The 24,651-nt window shown below is 26.0% G+C and overlaps 5 protein-coding genes across 5 annotated transcripts; 2 read left to right on the top strand and 3 right to left on the bottom strand.

The window, feature by feature from the left end:
• Positions 1–1,816: 1,816 nt before the first annotated feature.
• Phum_PHUM335300 (Brain protein, putative) lies at positions 1,817–2,913 on the top strand (the record flags this gene model as incomplete). Its single annotated transcript, XM_002427638.1, has 4 exons — positions 1,817–1,901; positions 2,310–2,350; positions 2,593–2,789; positions 2,883–2,913. The coding sequence occupies 4 exons, from the start codon at positions 1,817–1,819 to the stop codon at positions 2,911–2,913; spliced, it is 354 nt and encodes a 117-aa protein (XP_002427683.1).
• A 1,050-nt stretch (positions 2,914–3,963) lies between these two features.
• Positions 3,964–5,800, top strand: Phum_PHUM335290 (ubiquitin-protein ligase BRE1, putative; the record flags this gene model as incomplete). The annotated part of the gene is made up of 6 exons (XM_002427637.1): positions 3,964–3,976; positions 4,157–4,406; positions 4,433–4,747; positions 4,836–5,293; positions 5,377–5,531; positions 5,633–5,800. 6 exons carry the CDS (start codon positions 3,964–3,966, stop codon positions 5,798–5,800), a joined length of 1,359 nt encoding a protein of 452 aa, XP_002427682.1.
• Positions 5,801–6,667: 867 nt separating this feature from the next.
• On the bottom strand, positions 6,668–8,407 carry Phum_PHUM335280 (tRNA-dihydrouridine synthase, putative; the record flags this gene model as incomplete). Its single annotated transcript, XM_002427636.1, has 2 exons — positions 6,668–7,894; positions 7,961–8,407. The coding sequence occupies 2 exons, from the start codon at positions 8,405–8,407 to the stop codon at positions 6,668–6,670; spliced, it is 1,674 nt and encodes a 557-aa protein (XP_002427681.1).
• Positions 8,408–12,502: 4,095 nt separating this feature from the next.
• Phum_PHUM335270 (uncharacterized protein) lies at positions 12,503–13,149 on the bottom strand (the record flags this gene model as incomplete). The annotated part of the gene is made up of 3 exons (XM_002427635.1): positions 12,503–12,515; positions 12,725–12,872; positions 13,101–13,149. The coding sequence occupies 3 exons, from the start codon at positions 13,147–13,149 to the stop codon at positions 12,503–12,505; spliced, it is 210 nt and encodes a 69-aa protein (XP_002427680.1).
• Positions 13,150–14,143: 994 nt separating this feature from the next.
• Phum_PHUM335260 (uncharacterized protein) lies at positions 14,144–24,387 on the bottom strand (the record flags this gene model as incomplete). The annotated part of the gene is made up of 14 exons (XM_002427634.1): positions 14,144–17,832; positions 18,221–18,298; positions 18,685–18,747; positions 19,222–19,293; positions 19,389–19,517; positions 19,602–19,890; positions 19,997–20,110; positions 22,233–22,359; positions 22,483–22,619; positions 22,709–22,987; positions 23,085–23,228; positions 23,323–23,553; positions 23,692–23,843; positions 24,096–24,387. The coding sequence occupies 14 exons, from the start codon at positions 24,385–24,387 to the stop codon at positions 14,144–14,146; spliced, it is 5,796 nt and encodes a 1,931-aa protein (XP_002427679.1).
• Positions 24,388–24,651: the final 264 nt, after the last annotated feature.

Below are 24,651 nucleotides of genomic sequence, written 5' to 3'. Positions count from 1 at the left end.
GAATAAAAAGTGAAATTTCATTTTATTTTTCGCACGATCTGAAAAAAAAAATTAAAAATTAATTTAAAACGAAAATTATTTATTATATGTAATTTAATAACGGAATATGAATTGCAATTTAATTTACAATTCATTGTTTAATAAACAAGTTTATTTTAATTTTAATTCGAACCTAAATAATTTTCTTTTCTCAAACTCTTAAAGATTTGCGTATTTTTATACACGTTAGCCTTTCATTTTAATTAATGCATTAAAATAATAATAATAAATCAATTTTTTAAAATAAAAAAAAAAAAACAATAGTTGAAAACGTAATTAATAATAATTTTTTCTGTTTATTTTAAACGAACATGGCGTCGAGTGTGTAAAACTCTTTGAAACTTGTACGAAATCATTTCTCTCTCTCTCTTTTCTATTATTTCTTATTTCGTTAAGTGAAAAAATAAAATATTTAAACAAACACAAATACATTCATATAAACAATCTTAATTAATAAATAAATAACAAAAAATAATAACCTTTCAATGAGCATCCTTTATGAATCCAATCGATTTTTTTAATTAATTAATATATATATATATATATAATCAGCCATTCCAAAATAAAAAATTAAAATTTGTGCAATTATTATTATTATTATTATTATTATCAATATTATTTTTCATTATTTTAGTCTTTCCAATCCGTCAAGCCTAAAACAAAGAATAAACAAAAAAAAACAAAAAAAAATTAATCAAAATGATTTAAAACAATGACAAATACTTAAGTTGAATTTAATCTCATTAAAAAACTCACACTAAGTGTTTTTTTTTTTTTTTTTTAAACAAATTAAAAATATATTTTTAAAAGAACGTTTTTAATAATAATAATAATTATCTTCATTAAGAAAGATAATAAGCCGAAAAGTTGTTAGATAAGATAATATCATTATTAAAGAGATTAAAAAAATTTTAATCGTTTCACTTACTTTACATGTAATAATATTGAATACTCGGAGCGGCCATTTTGAAAAACGTTAAACGTTGTTTCGATTATTAAGGGGATAAATTTTGTGACAAAACTATACGAGTTTCCCGTCTATAAAAAGAAAAAAAAAGAAGAGTTTTAATTAAAAATCTATAATTAAAATCAGGGAATTGTATTTTAATATTTTTAGAATGCTTTTAAAAAAAAAAAAGTATTCGATTTTGAATAAGAACAAATAACGTTTTTTTTTTTTTTTTATTCTTCGAAATAAAAATGGCGGTTTTTCTTTTTCTTCTTGTGACGGGTATCTTTATAAGAATTGCAAAAATTTCGGTTCGCGAGAAAATGTAATTCGGTGTGAAAAATCCTTTCGATCGGAAAAAAACTTATTATTATTTAATTTTTAAAATTATTAATTTGAAAAAATCAAATGAAAAATAAAAAAACTTATTTGAATACATTTTTTTGTTCTATAATATAATTATTACTTATGTTTTCTACAACTCGTCGACTTATTATAACACTTCATAAAGATAAGATATACTATTTAAAATATATCTAACTTACTTTGATATGAAATTAATTTAAAAAAGGAATAACAAAAATAAATTCTAAATAAATTATCCGTTTTTTTTTTTGATGCTGAAAAAAAAAAAAAAAAAAAAAAACCGGTTTGACTTGATAGAAAATTTTATTAAGAATACTAATGGTTGTCCGCGATCGTTAACTTCGGGTACAATCGGATAAAATCGTAAAATTTTTTTTTGACTTTGGAAAGGACACGACCACGACGACGACGACGACGTACGTCGATGATGATCGCCAAGATTAAAATTAATATAATAAAAAAATGTCGTTAATTTACAGAAGGAGTATCGCAGTTTTGGACAAATTTGTCCCGCCAAAATTACAACCGTTGTGGAATCACGAAGCAGGTAATTTTAATCCTTTTATTTAATTTAATTTTATTTTATCAGATCGTTGATTATTAAATAAATAAATAAAAAAAAAAACTGATTTAATTAAAATTCGTATCACAATGACACTCATGATTATATTTAATAAAACTTTATTTTCGAAAACAATTCAAACTATTGTACCTGAATTTTTCAAAAAAGTTTTTTTTTTTTTTTTTTTTTTTTTAATTGAAAATTATTTACAATTAAATTTAGGAAAAAAATAATAAAAATTCATTATAAAAAAAAAAAAATGGTTTTACTTAAGCATTGTGTGTGTGTGTGTGTGTATTACCTTCAAATTATAACCTTGAATAATTTTGATAAAATGATAATTATTAATAAAATTTATTTTTATAAAAAAAATCATTTATTTTTTATTTTCAGGGCCAAAAACTATATTTTTTTGGGCACCAATTGTCAAATGGGTATACTTTTTTTTTTTTTTTTAAAATAAAAAAATTTCACTTTACACATATAAAAAGTTTTCCCCCATGTTTCATCTAATCATAATTAAAATTTTAATAAAATGGCCATCGTTAAAATAAATTACAAAATAAAAAAAATTTAACAACTTAACATTATATCTATAATTAATACAAATTCACCCTTTCTTATAGTTTAAAACTTAAAATTAAAAATAAGCAATTTTAATTTGCCATGTTTTTAGGGTTTAGTCGTTGCTGGAATTGGAGATTTATCTCGTCCAGTTGAAACTTTAAGCGTTTCACAATCAGGATCATTGGCAGCAACTGGAGTCATATGGGCTAGATATTCATTAGTTATCATTCCGAAAAATTGGAGTTTATTTAGCGTCAATATGTTTGTAGCTGGAACTAATTTATTTCAATTTTTTAGAGCCGTCAAGTAATTATTATTAATTTTTTTTTTTTTTTAAATTGTTAATTTTTTAATCATTTTAATCGAGCAAAATTTCAAATTTTTTGTCTTTTCTTTTAGATATCAGAGATCGCTCAAAGAAAGTAATTAAATTCATCGTAAAAAAAAGTGACTTAAATTAGATAAAAATAATTTTTTATATACATATTGTTTTTTTTTTTTTTAGTAATTTTTACACATTTTATTACAAATTTAAATAAATAAAATTTATATTTTAATAAGGAAAAAAAAAAAAAAAACTAAAGATAAAAGACACAGCATGCTCGATTGCTCAATATTGATTTAAATAATTTATAAATAATATTTATAAATTATTTAAATTTAATTTTTTTTTTTTTTTTTGATATAAAAGTTTTTAGTAAGCATGAAATAAGCAATAATTTATATTTTTATAATAAAATGTTATTAATTTTTATAAAATAAATAAATAAATTTTTTATAAATTACAAAACAAGTCTATTTATTTATATTACTTTAACTTTTATTTTATACAAATATTTTATCGGTTATGCCGTACTATAACGTACTCAAAAAAAACTTTTTAATTTGTAATTATAAATTAAAACTTTCAAAGTAAGTTAGAATGATATTTAAATAAAAAAATAAATAAATACATACATGTCTAAAAAAATTTACAATTAACGCTTTTTACAATATTTCATAATCGGTTTTTGACAAGTGTAAACAAAGATAGAAAATGACGCGATATTATTACTTACCCATTAAAAGCATATTAATCAATAAAATTTTTCATTTTTTTTTTAACAGTAATTAAAATAAAAAAAAAATAAAACAACAACTCACATATTTCAATAATATTTCATAACGTTTGATAAGAAAAATTATATATTTTAATCTATTAATTAGTTAAACTAATAAATAAGTATAGGAGAGGAGAGGTACCAACGTGAGAAAAAAAATTTCCTGTTTGATTTAAGATCGCTGATTGGTCGAATTATAGCAAACCGTTGAAACTAACAATTGTTGTAACATTTCAAAGAAGCTTATTTTACACACCTGGTTTTTTTTTAAAAATAAAAATGACTACCGAAAAGACTGATGCATTTACATTTGAATATTTGAGTTCTTTAAAATTTAAAGACTTGCAAAAATTATCGATACAATGGAATGTAAATAAAAGATGGGCGAAAAAAGTAAGTATAATTTTTAACGAGAAAATTAAATTATGAGACAAGCGTTTAATAAAAAAAAAAAAAAAAATTCATTTTGTTATTTGCACTATATGTATTTATGTTTAAAATTATTATTTATGATCGATATCAATTTTTTTTTGAAATAAAATGTAAAAGAATAATATTTAAAATTTTAGCAAGAATTAATTGATAATTTGCTGGCTCTTAATAAAAATGTACAAAATCAAACAAATCAAGATGTTGAGGAAAGAGATTGGATCGATGGAAGCATTATTTTTAACGATTCGAAATTAAATGGAAATGGTGAAAATAATTTTGATAGAAGACTGACTTTTAATATTGACAAAAATTCAACAAATTCAAATACCTATGATAAAATGAAATCTAGAGAAACATATGAAATTGCACCTAAAAAAATATTAACACGACAGTAGAATTATCACCAAAATTTTCCAGAACAACTTTTGAAGTACCGCAAAAAGAAAGTGTATTACTCGATAAGACTAATTCCAGAGCTACATATGACATACCGAAAAATGAAAAAAAAATATTTGAACAAGTTTTAAATGAAATAAATTTAAATGATGTTAAAATAAAAACTGATAAAATAGCTAAAGTTTCTCTTAAAAACGATACAAAAGAAATTGAGAAAAAAAAAAATTTAGGTAAAAAATTTGATGAAAATGTTTTGGTTGCAAATAAAAAAAGAAATTCAAACCAAAGTGGACAAGTCAAAATGTTAACTATCCCTTACACAAGTATTACTAGAAGGTATTTAAAAAAAAAAAAAAAAAAAAATTCCTGCGTTTAAATTTCGGTAAATAACTTTTAATGTTTAACTGTTGTATTGAATTTTTAGGGAAAAAACAGATGAGAAAAATAAAGTTGATTTTCCATTTAAATTAGCCAAAAAATCGATTAACATAAAAAGAAATTCAAAATTACCACCTAAAATTGAATTAATCAAATCTCCTGCGATTGGAAAAAAATTTGTTAGCAGTACACCGTCAAAAACTCTTTTACTGTCGTCAACTCAAGCTAAAAAACCACTTCCCACGAAAATACCATCTGTGTTAAATTTAACAAATTCAAAATTGACAAAAGCTGAAATTTTAACTAACAGAAATGATGAATTCAAGGAAAATGTAAAAAGAATACTACAGGAAAAAAAAAAGAAGAAAGAACCTGAAGAAATAGTGAGAAAAAAATCATTAACACCAAAATCTAATATCAAATCCAGTCCTGGAACGCTAACAAATAAATCTCGAGCACTCAAAGACAAAACCTCGGAAAAATTAAATCAATCTGATATATCGAGTAAAAATTATCTCTTGCATTTTTTTAAATGATTTTTTTTTTAAATTAAGCAGTACATTAAAATTTTCATACCTTTTTTTTAGAAAGCTTTATCACGCCCAATAAACCAATTGTTGCTAATAAAATGCCTGATTTTAATAAAATTCATCAAAAACAATTTGAACAAATGGATTCGCTTACAGACTACCTGAAAAAAAAAGAAGAAAGAATGAAAAAATTATTAGGACATTCACAATCGGTTCAATCAAAGGTTTTTTTTTTTCTTTTAATCAAATTTTATTTATTTTGTATTGTTTTTCGATAACATTCCAATCGACAAATAATAATAATTAATTTCAGCCTAGTAAAAAATCAATGAATGGTGATGATGATGATATATTTAAATTTCAATCTGCTACAAAGACTCGTACGAATAAATTAGGTTCATCGGTTGAAAATTTGAAAAATGTTAAAATTGCACAAAAAGAAACCATTAAAAATAAATTACCCTTTCACAACGTTCAGTAAGTTTTTTATTTTATTTTTTTAATTTAACTTATTTTCATTTAAAATTATTTTTATTTTTTTTTTAGGGGAAATATCAAAGATAAAAATCGTTGCCATTTGAACGGAGTGAGAACTAATAAACGATTTGAATTACAAATGAAATTGAGAAATATGTAAATTATAATTTTTTTTTTTTTTTTTATATATGCATACATATAATTTTTTTTTTTTAATTGACGATTTATTTAATTTAATTAATATAATAATAATAATAATTGTATTTCATTTTATATATAATTTTTTCTTTTTTAATTTATAACAACATGCTTAAAAAGCTTAGCTGTGTAATCAATGTTTAACGAATTAAAGTGCATTTAATTAATTGTTGTTATGTAATTTCAATTTATATTGTTGTAAATTTAAAAAAATAAATTTTTTATACAATCAAGTACAAATAATAGCAATATAATAATAATAATAAATTTTTTTTTTTTAATTTTGTTATAATTTTTTTTATGTTAAAACAATTAAAAAAAGTATTTTTGTAGTTTTATACGAGGAGAATAAAAAAAAAAATTATAACGTTTATGTCAAGTGCCATATTATTAAATAATTTTATGAATGCATTTATAAACAATTAATATTTTTCCATTTTGTAAATTTATTTTTAAAATGTAATTGATAATAATAATAAAAAAACAATATAGTTTTTTTTTTTATAAATTTTAAAACAGATTGAATTGTTTATTTGATATTATTCGAATGACTGATACTATTTAATACCTTTGATTTTTGAAATCATATAGATAAATAAAAAAACCAATAATTAAATATTAATAATTTTATTTATTTATTTTAATTCAATTAGAATTTTTTTTGAAATTTAATTTAAGAAGCCCATGCATTTGCTTTGTGTTTGGGTAAGAAATGAAAATCATCCGGAACGGGGCCTAATAACATTTCTGTTATTTTAACCCAATCTGCACAATTTGGACTTGCCATTAATGTTTCTAAATCATTTCTACCAAAATATTTAGGAGGTCTTTCATTTATTTTTTGAGGCGGTCTTTCCAATAATCCAACGGGGATATATCTATACAAAAACGATAGCCATTCTAATGTAAATTTTCTAGTCAATTCAACTCCCATTGTGTCACTTCCCCAATGATCCAAACCATAATTAACAAATTTTTTAATTATATCAAATCTTTCAGATGATGATATATCCCAATTTTTTTGCTCTTTTATTTCTTTAAAAATCCAAGGTTTGTATAAGGCTCCCCTTCCTACCATGACACCTGATACATTATTATTTTCTTTTAAAGCTCTATTATAGTCTTCGAATGAAAGAACATCACCATTACCAAAAACTGGTATCGGTGAAGCAGCTTTACCACATTCATTAATGTAATTCCAATCAGCTGTTCTTGTGTATCTTTGTTCTCTGGAGCGACCATGAACTGTAATCAACGATACTCCAGAATCGACAAACATTGGTATAAGTCTATGAGCTACATTTTTATCAGCATAAACACCGGTTCTAGTTTTTACAGTTAATGGCAAACTCATGACTTTTGACATACTTTTTATAACAGATTCAAGAACTTTTTCTCGTCTTAATAATCCGCTGCCTCCTCCTTTTTGATAAACTAAATCAATTGGACAACCTAAATTAATATCAATGTAATCAACATTTGTTGATTCTTCCAATAATTGAGCACATTTTGTCATAACAAATGGATTATTTCCACACAATTGAATCCCGAATAAATCTTCTGATTCATGTCTTTTAATTAATGCCCATTCATATTTTAAACCTTGTAAAAGAGAAGTGGCCATTGCCATTTCACTGCATGTTATATCTGCACCAAATTCTTTACAAATTCTTCGAAAAGGTAAATTACCTAAGGTTGTTAAAGGCGATAAGTACAATTTTTCCTTCCAATTAATTTTTTTTTTCTCACTTGGTTTTAATTTACATAGATCATCATCAGAACAAGGGCCTAAAGGTTTTTCAATAAATTTTTCATCATTCTCGATATTTGTTTCTTCATTTGATAATCCAAATGTGTTTAAATTTTTAAAATTTGGTAATTTGTTAAGAATATCTAAAGACTTTGAAAAATTATACTTTTTTTTTCTCAGTTTAATTTGTACATCAATAAAGTTAGTATTTAAAACTTTAAGACCATTTTTTCCATAATTTTCCATAATTTCGATATTTTTTTTATTTTTTCCATCCTCCGTAATGTGATTTTTCCCAAATCTACACGTGACACCTCTAGGACAATATCCTTTTGTAGAAAATACATAACATTCATCTCCAATATCGGGAGGTTTTATTTCCAGATATTTTTTAACATCGTGTAAAAATTTGCATTTACTAACCGTGCAGTCAGGAAACTGTAAATCTTCAGCAACATCTTTTAAACATCCGCAGAGAGATTCACTTTTGTTAAATTGTAACTTATTCTGATTATAACGATTTTTAAACTGTCCTTTTGTTTTTTTTTTCGTCTCTTCTAATTTCGGCTTTTTGGCTGGAATTTCTTCAATGTCATTATTCCTTACTACAAACTCTGATTTTATATTAGCAACACCTTTATTTTCGTCAGACTGATTTGTCATTTTACAAATAATTATTTAATTAATTTTGAAATGAGTTTACACGTGAATAATAAAAATTAAGATGTGTGAAAAAGTTAGGTTATCTTAAAAAAATTTTTTTTTTGAATGTTGCAAAAATAAAAAATGTTTTCCTAATTATGTTATTATTAAATCATTGTGTAAAACTTTTATAAAATCTATTTAAATTTAAAATGTAAGTTTACAATTTATATAGTCAGCAAATTGCAAAAAATTCTTACGAATTTTATATATAAACGCTTACATAATAAAATGTCGTGTCGTAAGAATACTTTGACTACTGCTGCAAAGTTAACTTTAGTAAGTCATAATAAAAAAGAAGCAAATTTCTTATTTATAAATTTAATAAATACCTTTAATGTTTTTAAATAAATGCATTGCTGAGCCATTTTTTAAAAAAAAAACAATTTAAAAAATAACAGAAACTAAAAATCTAACTTTATTTTATTATAACGTTTATAAGTATATTCAAAAGATAACAATTACACTATGGCGCGACGATTAGAATTTTCAGTACTACCAACTGAAATTTTTACCATTCGTACGTTATTTACATTTTCGCGCCAATAAACTACATAGAGTTATAACAACAAAGTTTCTAATGCAAAGGTTAAAAGCCAATTTATTAAAAAAAATTTTTTTTTTTTTTTTTATAATACACATTTATTTAAAAATAAAAAACTGAATTAAATAATTAATTAATTTAAATAATAACAAGCTATCATTAAAAAAAAACGGTGAAAAATATGAAAAAATAAAAAAAATTCTAAAAATTTAAGCAAAAGAATTTGAAAGACAAAAAAAAAAAAAAAGAAAAAAATATTATAAGTCATTTTTTTTTTCTTAATATTTGTTTAGCATTCACACGACTGCAACATACATTCACAAATAACATTTTGATTAAAACTGTTTTTATTTATTTATTTATATATATATATGTATATATATGTATATGTCTATATGTTTATTTTTATAAATAATTTTAAGCAAGGCAAAATTTAAAATTTCATATTAAAAAAAAAAAAAAAAGTTTATGTAATAATTATATTAACTAAACCTAATCAAATTTATAAAAAATAATTTTAAATCACCCACAATTTTTTTTTATTTTTTTTTGTCACGAATAATAATATGTATAACTAATTACCTATTCTCTCAAAACTCAAAATAAAAAAAAAAAAAAAAATATTCGTTACATCATTTTTTTTGAATTTACAAAACAAATAAGCAAAAAAAAAAAAAAAAAAAACTTTTCTTTTATTTTGGGTTACACAAATGCAAGTTTTCATTCCAAGGGCAAAAATATTATTTTTATTTACTTTTCATAACAAAATTTTCTTTTTTTTCATAAAAATTTAAATACATATTAATTATTCAATTTTTTTTTTTAAAATTTCATTTTATTAATTTAATTTAACAGTGATAAACTTTATGGATTTTATTTATTTATTTTTTAATAAACACGTTCTTTATTTGGTCCTTTTATTTATTTTACTTATATATATATGAATTTATTTTTATCATTTTATATAGATTTAATAGATTTTTAAATAATAATAATAATAATAATAATAATAATAATAATAATACATTATATGATTGGCTTCCCTTTTTTTTTTTTCTTATTAATTTATAATAAATAAACAATTTTGTAAAAAAAAAAAAATTATGAATTTATGTTTTTTTTTTTCATATAAAATAAATATCATTAAACAAATATATTAATAAAATAATATTTAAATAAAACGTGAAAATTAATAATCGATTGAAATTTTTTACAAAATCACAACAACACGGTGAGAAAAATATGATGCAACACACAAAATAATTGTCAAATAAATTATTACATAACAGTAAATAATAACTTTCATGATGAAATAAAATAAAATAAAAAAAAAAAACTTAAATACGATTTTCATTTCAGATGTTATGTTACGTTACAACAAATTTTTTATATTTAAATATATATATATATATAATAATAATAAATTTATTCCTTACTTGTTTCATTTCTTTCCAATTAACTTAAGAAGAAAATAAAAAAACCAAGTTAAAACGAATATTAATTTCAATTTTTAAAATAAAACTTCACTCTTCAAAAAAAAAAAAACAACCTTTTCACTACAGAATCAATTTTAAAATGAGCAGACAGTTTAACGGTTACACCGCGGTTTTTGTCGCCACTTTGAAAAATTTTCACAAAAAAATGGCAACACTGTTTTGCTGTCAAAACAATAACGATAAGAAAAAAAAAACAAAGATGGTTCCTCGTTTCGGCTTAAATATTAATTTAATTTAATTTTTTTTTTTTACATATTGCTTTACATATTTTAAACATGAAATTTAAAACGATGCAAGCAAAAATTACGACATTTTTTTTTTTAAAACGAACAACAATTGTTAATCGTTATTTAATAATCGTCAAGTTCTTAAATGTTAAACAAAAAATGAAAATTTTCTCTCCGACGCACACACAAAACATTTATAATTAATTTTTTTATTATTCAAAATTTAAAAAATTTAAATAATTAATTAGTAAATAATAAAAAAATAATTATTATTAAATAGTTAAAAAAAAAAAAAAAGCCAAACGACGAACTATTTTGCATTATTAGTAAAAAAAAAAAAAAAATCCAAATCATCGAATCATTTGATTTTTTTATCACTTAAGCTAATTACATCTATTGCATTACATAAATAATAATAATAATAATAATAATAATAATAATAATAATTTGTTTTTTTTTCCTTTTCTAAATACAATTTGAATGAATATATATATATATATAATTGTTTCATTGCACTCCACTTTTTCATTACTTTCATAACTAATCTTAACAAAAAAAAAAAAAAAAATTCGTAGTAAATGTAAAATCACCGAATGACACAAAAAAAATTTATGGAATAAAAAAACAAATTATTATTATTATTATTATTATTATTATTATTATTATTATCATTAATACCATCACTTAACCATTTTAAATGGTGTATATTGGGGCAAGTAAATTTTTTTGCATGAAAAACAAAAAAAAAAAAACAAATAAATAAATAGAAGATAATAAATAAATTTTATGTAAGAATATTTGAAAAAAAAAATATATATATATATATAAATAATTATTGTTAGAATGTTTAACAAAAATAATCAATAATAATAATAATAATAATAATAATAATAATTGAAATGATGATGATGATAAAAATAAAGTGCAGCAGCAGCAGCAGCAACAGCACATAAAACAAAACACTCATTTTTCTTATTAAAAAAAAAAAAAAGGAAAACTAATTATCATTATTAATATCAGAAATAAATTCTAATGTTTATATATATATATATATATATATATATATATTTATAAAAAAAAAAAAAGGAAGCTCACGTGTTTGGATTTTATTCATTTATTTTCTTATTTATTACATATATATATAAATATTTTATCAAATGTGTGATAATAAAACATATTTATATTTAAATAAATTATTTTTAAAAAAAAAAAAAAAAAAAAAAAGCAAAGCAAACAAAATAATAATAAGTTTCCCCTCCCCCCCCTATCTCTCTCTCTCTCTTTCTTTCCTTGTAATAAATCAACCGAACGATTCTCTATTTTAAACAATGTAAAACAATATTATTATTATTATTATTATTATTATTACTATTATTATTAATATTAAAGCCATTAAGTGTTGTAAATTTAAAAAAAAAAAAAAAAAAACTTTCATCGGTATGAAGTGAAAGAGTTAAAAATTGTTTTTCTTTCTTTATATGACGTCCCTTCTGCGTTTAATTTACAAAAGGGCGGCGGCGGCAAAAAAAAATATTTTCTTTCTTTCTTATTTAGACCAATCGATGAAAAAAATTTTTAAAATTTTTATCTTTATTTTTTTTTCTGCGACTAATTTTATTTTCATATTGTTTTATTATTATTATTATTATTATTATAAATTTTTTTTTTCTTCTGATTTATGTGATACGTAAGGAAGTGATGATGATGTTGATGATGATGATGATGATGATTTCTTCAACATTTTTTCTTTATTTCTTTCGGGTTAAATTATTTTCAATTGTTGTTGTATTCATTGGCAGTGTCTGAAAAATTATTTAAAAAAAAAAAAAATTAAAATTTCGTCTGCTGTAAAAACAATAAAAAAAATCACACGTGTGTTGGTGAGCGTGACAACACGTGGCAATGGGGGGGGAGGGAGGAAACTCACCGAATAAAAAAAAAAAAAATTTCATTTTCTTTTTTTTAAGCTTCGACCGCAATCTTCTTTTTTTCCTTTTTCTTTTTCAAAAACGACGGAGTCCTTAATCCCTTTTTCTTTTTCTTATCCTTTTTCGGTGATTCTTCCGTCGAACGATCTTTCGTTGGTGAACCTTCTTTACTGCTGTGCGAAAAAGTGCTTTGATGTGCATCCGAATGATCTCCGTTAACCGTGTTCTCGCCTGACCAGTAAATAAATCACAATAAAAAACAATTAGGAAAAAAAAAAGAAAAATTTGTGGTAAAAACGCACACGCACACACACACACACACAGGTGGAAAAAATAATAAACAAAGTACCTGAAATTTTGTTATTCAATATAAATAAATAAATAAAACACCAACTGTTAATAACCAATAGAAAAATTGAAAAAAATAAATAAATCACCGATTGTGTTAATCCATGGCACTCACCACCAAAGCCATTAAGGTAGGTAAAAGGTTGTCTTCTGTTATCATTATCAATATCCGCATGCAATTTTTCATTTGTTTCATAACATTTACATATAAACAAACACAAACACGACAACTCAAGACGACGACAAAAAAAAACGTGCTTTTATATAAAAACAAAAAAAAATTAATTTTTTAAAAACAAGACTTAAAGGTATTATTTTATTTTACTACAAATACACATCATTTTGTACGGTGAACAGAAAAAAAAAAAAAAAAAAGAAAAAAATAATATTAATAATAATAATAATAACTTTCGTTAATCATTTTTTTTTTTTTTTTTTTTACATAAAATCAATTAAAAAAATAACAAAAATCAATAAAAAAAAAAAAAAAACTTAAAAGTTAATAAAAATTTTCTACAATTAAAAATCCATCTTCTTCTTCTTCTTCTTCTATCTAACGGATATTACCACGTGACATTTTTATTTCGGTTATTATGTAAATAATAATAATAATAATTATTAACTTTTTATTAAATCAAATATCATAAAACGTTTGTCTGTTGGAAAATTTTACACTGAAATTGTGAAAAGAATAAACACACACACAAAAAAAAAAAAAAAAATCGTTAATCAGGCGAATAAAATATTTTACGATACTGAATAATCAATCAAATCAATATTTACGATAATAATATTAATAATAATAAAAATTTAAAATAAAAAAAAAAACCTGCACGGAGCGAGGGGACGGGGGGGACGCAGGGGGTGGAAATTCTTTTTTAAAACACTGCAAAAATCAAAAAATAATGACTGCATTAAAAAAAAAAACAAAAACCTAATAAAAACAAATAATATCATTAAAATATTTTTTTTCCCCATAAAAATTAAAAATCATTTGAAAAAACTACAGAAAAATAAACACTGAATTATCATTATTATTTAAAAAAAAAAATTAGAGAAAAAAGAAAACCGGTTTTTTAAAACTCAACTCGCATATAACTCGTTAAGTTGGTAACACTGTTTTATAAAAGTTAAAAAAAAATTAATTTCGTCATTCATGTCGTGGCCATAGAGGAAACGACATCCGAAGACGTGCTCTCCTCCTCTCCTCCTTCGTCCAATTCCTGTATGACCGACAGGGATTTGGGAGATTTTTTCGCATCCCCCGTATCGTGACCCCCGACGTAGAAAAATTGATCTTTACCCGGGGGGATTTGACCGGGATCGACGAGGGAACCGTAGGAACTGTTGAGAGAATTCACGTCGGCGGATGAATCCGCGGAAAAAAATCCAGAATTATCCGAACTGAAATTTTCAAAATCTTCGTTGACGTCATCCGTTTTTATGTAAGACCCGGAAAAATCGAAATCGGACGATAAATCGAAAGTCGAAGACGAATCGTTCGAGTAATTTATAAATATTTCTTTTTTCGAAGGTGTCGCTATGACGACTTTAAAAACGGGATTCGAAATTTTCGACGTCGACATTTTCGTCGATGAATTTCCTTTCGTTTCCTTTTCGAAACCGTCGCACTCCTCGTCCGCGAAACTTTCACATCCGCTTTCCTCCGCTTGACTCTCCATAGAATCTATTATTTCCATAATGATCGAATTCGTACACGATATGATATTGTCAAATTCCGATATCGTATCCATCGAGGGATCTTCAACGTTCGATGATGCATCCGTAATTCGATAATCCTCTAATTTTTTTAACGGAACTTTATTTATAATATCCCGAATGACACCTTCGATTAAATCCACCAAGGATTCGGATCTCTGACAATTTTCCCCTCCGGTATTTTTCCGACCATCGACTCCTTCCAAAACTTCGACCGACGTGTCGTACCACGTGATGGCTTTTAAGGGAAATATCAGCCTATGAAAAATCTTATTGATGTACTCTTCGAAAGTATTTTCCCGCGTCGTCATCGAATTTAAATTTTGTAATTCGTCGCCGTGTAAAACAATCGGAAAATTTACCGGAAATGAAATTTTGATACCCACGTCATCGACCACGCTCATTGATGGAACGCAAACCATTTTATTTAAAATTTCCGGTTTTGTAAAATTCATAATGGTAAGTACGTTTTCATTTTTGATCCCCATTTTATTTTCCAATTCCATTACATTTTTATCATTTCGAAAAATACCATTTTGGATGAAACATTCGAAACTCCAATTCGACGGAATATTAGTTATTTCATTCGGAAGGTAAAAAACATTTTCCAACACGCGGTGGTGGTGTTCAACTTGGAGATCATTGCAATATTTTCCGTGGGAAAAAACATTTTCTTCTGAATTTTCATATTCCGCATCACGGATCGGTGAGGACGCGGATAATAAATGTTCTTCGAAAATGGAAACGTTTTCGAAAAGATCATTCGCGTAGGTGGTTGATACATCCGAATGTGAAAATTCGACGTTGCAATCACCGTAGTCTGAAATACTAATTCCAGATAAAGGTAAATAACGGAAGGCACCGTTTATGATTTCCCAGTAACTTTCCGGTGAGAAAATTTCCATTTCCGACTTTTCGCTGTTTAATTTTTTCAAAACGCCTTTCGATTCGTTTGCGACATCTTCGAATTCGCCGTAATTGTAAACGATTGTGAATTCGTCGTCTGGAGAAGGTTTTTCTCCTCCGTTCGAATGTTTCATTAATTCGTTTTCGAAATAATCTTCTATCGTTTGTAATTTTTCAATCGTCGTCGATACTTCTCCCTGTAATTCTTCAAGATTTTGCTGTGCTTCGCAATCGCAATTTCCAGCATTTCCATTGTCCGAAACGTCAAAACTTTCGTGTTCTCCCATCGAACTGGAAAGTTCTTCGCTCGTATTCGTCACATCTTGAATTTTAACTTCGTATTTTTCCGATTGATAGTCTTTCGAATTTTTTATCGTTAATTTTATTTCACTCACAACCGGTTTTTCCGCATCGTTTTCTTTAAATTCCTTTTTGACCGTTATTTTCGTTGAACTTTTTTTATTTTTTTTACGTTTCTTTTTCCCCGGTTTTTCCTTTGATTTGATATCCGTTTTTTCCGCGAAATCACCTTCGTTTTCATCGTGTTTTCCGATAATTTTTTCTTCGATGAAATGATTTTCATTGATCACCTCCGGGCTCGTGTTTTTCGAACTCGACGTAACTGGAGCATCCTCCGTGTCGATGTTTGTAAACTCTGGACTTTCCGGTATGTCCGGAAGTCTACATTGATTAATTTCTAATTTTTTAAATTTATCAATTCCATCTAAATCTTCAGTTTTTGCATCTTCGTTCGTAGTTCGAATCGATTCATTCAATTGCATTAAGGAATTGGATTCTTTGACATTTTCCTCTTCCGGTGAATTTTTTTTCGGAGATTTCGTTTTCCCATTTATTTTTTCACTGTAATCGGTTTCCGTTTTGAATGCGAAACTAGTATCGACATCGTTACTCGTTTGCCCGCTGCTACTTTTCAAAAATGACGAATCCGTTTCTGAACTCTTATTTAAAATCGAACATTCACCCAAAACCGCTTCGGTTTCAGGTTCTTCTGCAACGTTCGAATTTTTTTCTTCGGTCGCTTTATTATCACCCGACTCGTCAGATTTTTCGACATTTTCTTTTTCCGACGTAAAATCAGTATCTATTCCGGTGTCAGTGTGTCGCATTATTTGTCCATCCATTTGTTGTTCGGTTTCTTTTATCTCCAGTACGGTTTGAGAGTTTTCCAACTCCATGATAGTTTTACTATAATACCATTCGGTTTCCGTTGTTTCGATATAAGAATACGTGGGTAAAAGGCTATCATCCGTCACCGTATACGTCGCTTCATCATCCTCCGAAACGCTTACTTTTTTTAATATTTCATTCAAAATGCTTTTTATTATATTTTCTTTATCCTTCGGAGCGTCATCCGCACACTCGAATTTTGTCAATTTTTCTGCTTCCACTTCGGATTTATCCCCATTATAAATATTTACTCCTTCTTCAGGCGGACCTTCGACATCGGAAAAATTTTCCAACATTTGAAAATCTTTTTTGAAATCGCTCAACGATTCGACAAATAACGAATCGTTTTGTTTTGAAACTTTATACAAAGACACGCAAGATGAAACTTTTTCAATTTTAGAATCCTTTCCCTCCGATTCCGCCAACTTTTTTCTTCCTTTCGGTTCGAATTTAGGCCTTTCTATCCATCTTAACGAATCTAAACCGTTGTAAACCGGAACTTGGGTGAATTTAGATCTCTCCGGACTAACTATTTCGTTTATGGTTTCCCGAATTTCCGAAATCAACGCGCATATTGGGGAGGACGAAGATTTTTCATTGATAAAAGAATTTTTTTCCACGCAAAGAGAGTCGTGTTCCATTTCGTGTTCCATTCCTAAAAATTTCATTTTAGCCGAGTGTATCAATTTTTTTCTTTTGTTTAACCTTTCTTTTAAATCCGATGCTATATTATTACAGGACAGGGAGGAACCGTTATGGATTTTACTTTGATTTAAACTCGCGTCGTTAATTGTATCGTAAAAATTTTCATCGCCTGATATTCGATCGAGATTACACGGATCGGAAGCAAATTTAAGCATGGGTCGAAGCGATTTTTCCCTTATATCTACAATCACAGGCTTGCATGTTAATTGTTTTATACGTGCTATGCAATATTGCAAGGATCCAGAGCGGTTATATTCGGGTTCTTTGAACGTGTAACTTGTGTGAAGGTTTCTAGGTTCGGTCATACCATCAGGATAATTATGATCTGGAATAATACTTGATATTTAAACCAATTTGTTAATCGATTATGAAACGATGTTAATTTTTTTAACCGTTTTTTTCTTTTCTTTGTAAAAGAATTAAAGCTAATTGTTAGTTTTTTTTTTTAAATATTAGTCACATTTAAAATTAACAATTGTCAATTTCTTATCATTCTTTTATACATTAATTATGTTAATAAAATTAACATCAAAGTTTCATAAGAAAATAAGAAAAAAAAAAAAGAAAAAGAAAATACATTCTCAAGATGAAAACTAAAGTAAATTAACAAAAAAGAAATGCAAAAAAAAGTTGTCAATTCAAAAAGGATAATTTGACAAGAAAAGACAAAAAAATTAAAATTAAAATAAAATTTCTTTTAAACCTTTACTAACCTTTACTCTTGTCCTTTTCCCTTTTAAGCGACCACGATTTTCTAAATGAATTCATGAGATTGACGCTTTCTGGTTTTTCTGCCAACGACAAAACAAAATAGCTAATACATATACATATATGTACGTTTTTCCATGCCCGTAAACAAACAAAAAACTAAAGCTACTAATAATATAATAAAATTAAGTTGTCTCGTTTTGTAAATTTTAAATTAAAAAATTTAAAAATTAACCTTTGACCTATCACCAAAATATTAAAAAAGGTTATTTTTTTTCAAACGTTAAAAATTCTACCTTGCCTTACTTAATTCGCCAATTTGTTATTTTTTTATTAATCCCGCATAACCTTTTTAATATTTTGTTTGAGTCAAAAAAAAAAAAAAAAAAAGTGAAAAATAAGGAGAGATTCAAAGAGAGAGAGAGAGAGAGAGAGAAATTGAAAAGGAAAGCAGATCCATTTTGCTCACCTGCTTTAGGATATCTAGCGGAATGAGATCTCTCAACTCTTGCATCAGTCGAATCAGATTCAGCTAATGGAAACAAAAAAAATATTACATGCAACATCATCGACAAACAAAAAAAAAAAAAATAAAATAAAATAAATTTTATGTAATCGTAAGTATTAAAGCATTAAAAAAATTATCCAGCGTTAAAGTTAATGAACGACGACGTACACAGTTTTTTAATAAAACAATCCAAATAATAATAATAATAATTTTAAAATCAAAATAATTAGAAAACTGACAATGGACAACACAAAAATATCAATGAAAAATTAATACAGCCGAAACGTTTGTTTGTTTGTTTGTTTTGTTTTTAATTTCTTTACGCTATTCGCTTTCATGCAAAGCTTTTAAGCATTTGCAACAAAAAAAAATTAAAAAATCCGTTGTGATGCTTGCGCGACAAGACATCTTACCTTTATGAAAATGTTAAATCCCGTAACTCGTATGTTTAAAATTTAAAAAAAAAAAATTTTTATACCGGAAATACATAAAACATACCGTCACTTAGAACAACCTCAGCTTGTATGGGCCGTGGCGCAGTCTTAGTTTCTATTCTTAGCACCCTAGGCTCTGGAAATGAAATGCAAAATCACGTTTAAATTTCCAACTTCCCTTCCCCAAATGCAATTAATTTATCGTAAATTAAAAAAAATTTTCACACGAACCGTCTCTAGTATCCTCCTCGGTTTCGCTCGTCGCAGAATGAGGAGATAATAATGGAGATTTAACAGGACGTAGTGGATCCTGCCTACTGGATGATATCGCTTCCGACTCCGATTGACTTTCTTCGTAATCTTAAGAAAGACACAAAATGCCACAATTATTATTATTATTATTTTTACATTTAAACGTACAAAGCAACAAACATTTTCTCTTACCCGTGTCACCTCTTTGTTTTCTCTCGACAAGTTGTTTATAATCTTCGATTTCTTTATCGGACATTGAATCGAACGGATTTTTAGCATATGGAGTCTTATAGACGAGGGCATTGTGTTGATAATTTCTCTGTATGATACCCTTCGAAGCAGCTCCAACGAGTATAACCTGATCTCCCGTCTGCGTTATGTTCGCATCTTGAAGTTTTTTCGCTTCTTCCCACGAAACACCCTCTAGTATGTGTGATTGTGGCCCGGAAGTTATCTTGTCAGCTCGTCTATTTTCTTTTATCTGATAAAAAAAAAAAAAAAAAAAAAATTAAAATTGTAATTTTTTTTTTCTCATCGATGCAACACAAATTTAATGACGTCATTAATTTTTGTAAATTATTTAGTACCTGTTGTTGAAGTTTTTTAAATTCCTTCGGATTCGTTCCTTTCGGTACAAATTGTAATGCCGAGTCAATTTTAACTGGTGTGCTGCTATGCGTTGGTGAACTCTCTGCTACCCACTATTAAAAAAATGGAAAAAAAAAAAAAAAAAAAAGAAAATCAGAGGCCTCTTTTATAATAATAATAATAATAATAAATGAAGTTAAAGCGAAACTCGTGCCTGTTTTTAATTTAAAAATAATAATAATAATAATAATAATATTAATATGAATTTCGTATTGAATTTTAAATTGAATAAATCAAATAAAACTCCACTGATTTTTATGTTTCGCCATTTAAAATAATTTAAAAACAGGCATGAATATGCGTAATAGAAATTCGATTTCAATTAAATATACAATAATAATAATAATAATAATAAAAATAATGTTCGAGAAAACGAATTTCTACGTATGCGCAAATTTCCCATAAATAAGCACACGTGTAATTAAATACATATAAATAATTGATTTTTTTTTTACACGTTTCGTTAAGCAATGTTATTATTTAATAGATGCAGTTTTTTTTTTTTTTTTTTTTTTTTAATAATTTTAAAAGCATAGATATAATAAAAGAGATACTAAGCAATTTTTAAGCAGAGTGTGAAGAAGAAGAAGAAAAAAAAAAAATTTTCCTCATAATTTTCAATCATTTTTTCGTTCCTTCGATCGAAAAATTTTATTTAAACACTTTGCAAGGGGGAAAAAAAAAAAAAAAAAAAAAAACCCCCCGATTTCCCATCGAATAAGTAAGGAAAGCTACAACTACTATCCCCTACTCTTAACTAATAAAAGAAGGTAATAATAATAATAATAATAATAATAATAATAGTAAAATAATCGTATAATTTTTTTTTTTTTTTTTTTTTTATTCAATCGTCAAAAAGAAACAAAAAAAAAAAAAAAAAATTTTTTTTTCTTTCGTATGACGATCGAATTTATTCTTTTATTATTATTATTATTATTATTTTATAGCCATCATTCTAATACCACCACCGCCACCATTGAAAAACGAAAAAAAAAAACCCTTCGAAATAAAATAAATATTAAAAAAATTAAAAAAATTTTTTTTTTTTTTTTTTTTTGACACTTTGGCAGAAAAAAGTTATGATCCAGCCTCCTGTTAATTTACCTCTTCAGAATTTTGATCCCCCCCCTAAAAAAAAAAAAAAAATATATAAAATGAAAAAGAAAAAAAAAAAAAAAAAAAACAAAACAAAAAAATTTAACGATAAATAAATAAATAAAAAAAAAAAATCATCATCATTAATTATTATTATTATTATTATTAATAATCCACACAAAAAAAACCTGATTGATTAATTAATTAATTAATTAATTAATTAATAACAAATAAAAATAAAAATAATTAAAATAACGAAATTCTCAATTATATATATAAATCATCAGGATAGGATTAATATGACAAAAAAAATAAAAACAAATAAATTAAATTTTAAGAATTATTACTAAATAATTATAATATATTTTAATATATATATATATACGTTTATTATATATTATTTTATATATATATATGTGTTGAAGCCAATGAAAAAAAAAAAATAATAATAATAATAGTAGTAGCTAATAATAATAATCGATTGATAGTACTAAATGATTAATTAATTAATCGATCGTTAATATCAACATCCTCAAACCTCCTTCTCCTTTATAGAACCTAATACAAACGAACTCATATTTATTTATATATATTTTTTTTAATCTATCTAAACGCAAGCAACCACAGCAAGTGATTCAAAAAAATTAAACGATTACATTATAATATAAGACGAAGCAATATTATGAAACCCTAATAAGTATAATATCTAACTAACACGTAAACTTATAGTATATATATATTAAAAAGAATTTTTTTTTTAAACGTTAACGATACGATATATATAAATCGAAATATTCAAATTAAATATATATATGTGTGTGTGTGTGTGTTTGGGGGGGGGGGTGTAATTAAAGCTCAAATTTTATGGAATGATATGAATATTAAAATTTATCGATAATAAAAAGGAATTCTATATGTAAACAACCGTGCCTATCGTTATTATTATTATTATTTTCTTTTTTTTTGTCGTAGTAGGAAGAACCCAAAACAAAATATGATATATAGCAACAAACGAATATTATATATATATATAAAAAAAAAAACAGTTTAAGGTTTATCCTCAAACTTAATGTATTCTACCTTAGTGATTTTCTTTGGGTCTGAAGTTCCCGTTTCCAATATTTCTACCTTTTGATAAACGTTTGGCGAATTCAACCATTTCGTACGATCTAATCTGTTACGACCATCGACATATTTCTTCCAGTTGCTGGGAGTGATAGTAAGAAGAAAAGAAAAGAAAGAAAAAACGACATCAACGATTTGGAAATATTTTCAAACGTCATAAATATTATTTTTGACTTTTTCGAAATCTCAATTAGGTATTTCTTACCCTTGTTTATAAAGTTCTTCTTGTTCGATTAAATAACCCAATGATGACACGGCCGGTGGTACTTCGACGTCGTTTTTAGGTTTGGGCAATTCCCCTTTGACAAGCGGATGCCGATATATGTATCCTGTTCGAAAGCCCTGAATAAACGTGTGACGTTACAAAGATTAGACATTAGACGTTTGTGAGTTTCAAATTTTGAGTTTTTGTATAATTGAATGAAACCTACCGCATTATCAAGCATTCGAATCAATGCTTCGAATTCGATTTCACCGATTCTAAACTGTTTGGGTTTTTTGTCGCCAGAAGTTCCCGTATCCGGATTTCGGTGTGCAGCGTCGTAAACTTGTTTTCGTGTTTCGTCATTTACAAGAACGAGATTTTCAATGCCGATCGGCATGAGCTTTATTTGAGTTTCGCAAGCTAATACCGTGTTGTAAACATTGTAAAAAGCTTCTTCGACCGTTCCTCCGCAACAAACGGCTCCGTGATTATGAAGTAAAAGTACCTAAAAATTAAATTTTTTTAAAAATAAATTATTTACCTTCTTTCCTCGGGTGCCTACTCCTCCCCCTCCCCGCACAGAATAATTTCATTTTTCTTACTTTGTTCGAGGGACCCAGGTTTCGTATTATTTTTTCTCTCTCTTCTGGTTCAAATATCCCGCTTAGAAAGGGATGCTGGCTCACTTCACCGATGACGAGAGCTTCTTGGCAAAGAGGAAGAAGTCCGCATTTTAATGAAGATACCTGAATCATAGAAACATAATGATTTAACGCTCTGCAAAAAAAAAAAACTTATTCCGGAAATAAAATTTTATTTTAAATCGAACCGACGACTTACCGCCAAAACAGAAGGAGTTTTTATGTGTATAACACATTTGACGTCGGGTCTAGAAGCATGAATGGCTGAATGAAGAAGAAATCCTTGCGTATTTACATTAAAATTTGTAGTTCCGGGCTCGACAATGTTTCCCTGCATGTCTACTTTAACTAAACTCGATGCCGTGATTTCGTTAAACAACATTCCGTGAGGATTCACCAAAAAGTGTTCCTCATCTTGATTTAACCGAGCCTAAAATAATGTAATCCGAATAAAAAGGGTTAAGTCGTGGAACTAGACATGCACAATATCAATCAAACTTCAAATGAAAGTAAACATTTTTTTTTTTAAAACTAAAAGGAAATTGAAAGATCAGAGAGATTTACTTACAGTGATTTGATTGTTAATTCCTTGAGACCAACCGTACAGGTCCATTAATCTGAAAACCGATGCAAGTTTACATCGGAGATTTTTTTCACCTTTTTCATAACCCATGCTTTCAACTCCTCTAATATCATTGATGGGTGTTACACAATTTGAACCTGAATAATAATAATAATAATAATAATAATAATAATAATAATAATAATAATAAATAATTTTTTTTTTTTTGAGATTCGATTTTAATCGAGTTTCCTAGTCGTAAACAAAATAAAATTAATAGTCCACAATTTAATCGGCCATTAAATCGCTTCGGTGACTTTTAATTATTTATCTATTAGGAGTCTTATTATTATTATTATTATTTACTTCACTTTTCAATACGTCATTACTCAACTTTTATTTTAACCCACCTCTAAACATATGTGTCGTGTGCAATTTTCCAGACTGAATTCCCATCATGTCTGATATTTGTTGCAAGAGACCCGCCGGACCGTTTCCATCTTTCAATTGCAACTCGATTATTCTTTCGAGTTCTTCTCTGAACAATTTAGAGCCCATTATCATTTCAACTCTTTTTCGTCTTTCCATTTCTTTTACGTCGGCATCAATGTCGGCGGGACGTAATTTCATTCTCTCATCATCGTCTAAACCATTCTCTAAACCGTTTGTCTGAGGTTGCTCGGATTTTTCTGTGTCCGCCATGATGATGCCTTCACTGAACCCCTTCTCAACAGCACCACACGGTTATTTCTAAAAAAAAGAAAATGAATTTGCAAGTCAAATTTTTGGGTTAAAAAAAATTTTTTTTTTTTTTTTTTTTTCTGGTACGTGATAAATTAGGGGAATCCCTTTCGAAATCAATTTCGTCGGTTTAAAAATTAAAAGCACCGTTACAACGCCTTCACAACTTTCAAAGTTATGTCGACGAGATAATATTTTTTCCTACATGTTATTCCAATCTCTGAT

Source organism: Pediculus humanus, genomic scaffold, assembly GCF_000006295.1.
Source record: "Pediculus humanus corporis 1103172107743 genomic scaffold, whole genome shotgun sequence".
NCBI lineage: Eukaryota > Metazoa > Arthropoda > Insecta > Psocodea > Pediculidae > Pediculus > Pediculus humanus.
This window is presented reverse-complemented; position numbering and strand designations above follow the sequence as displayed.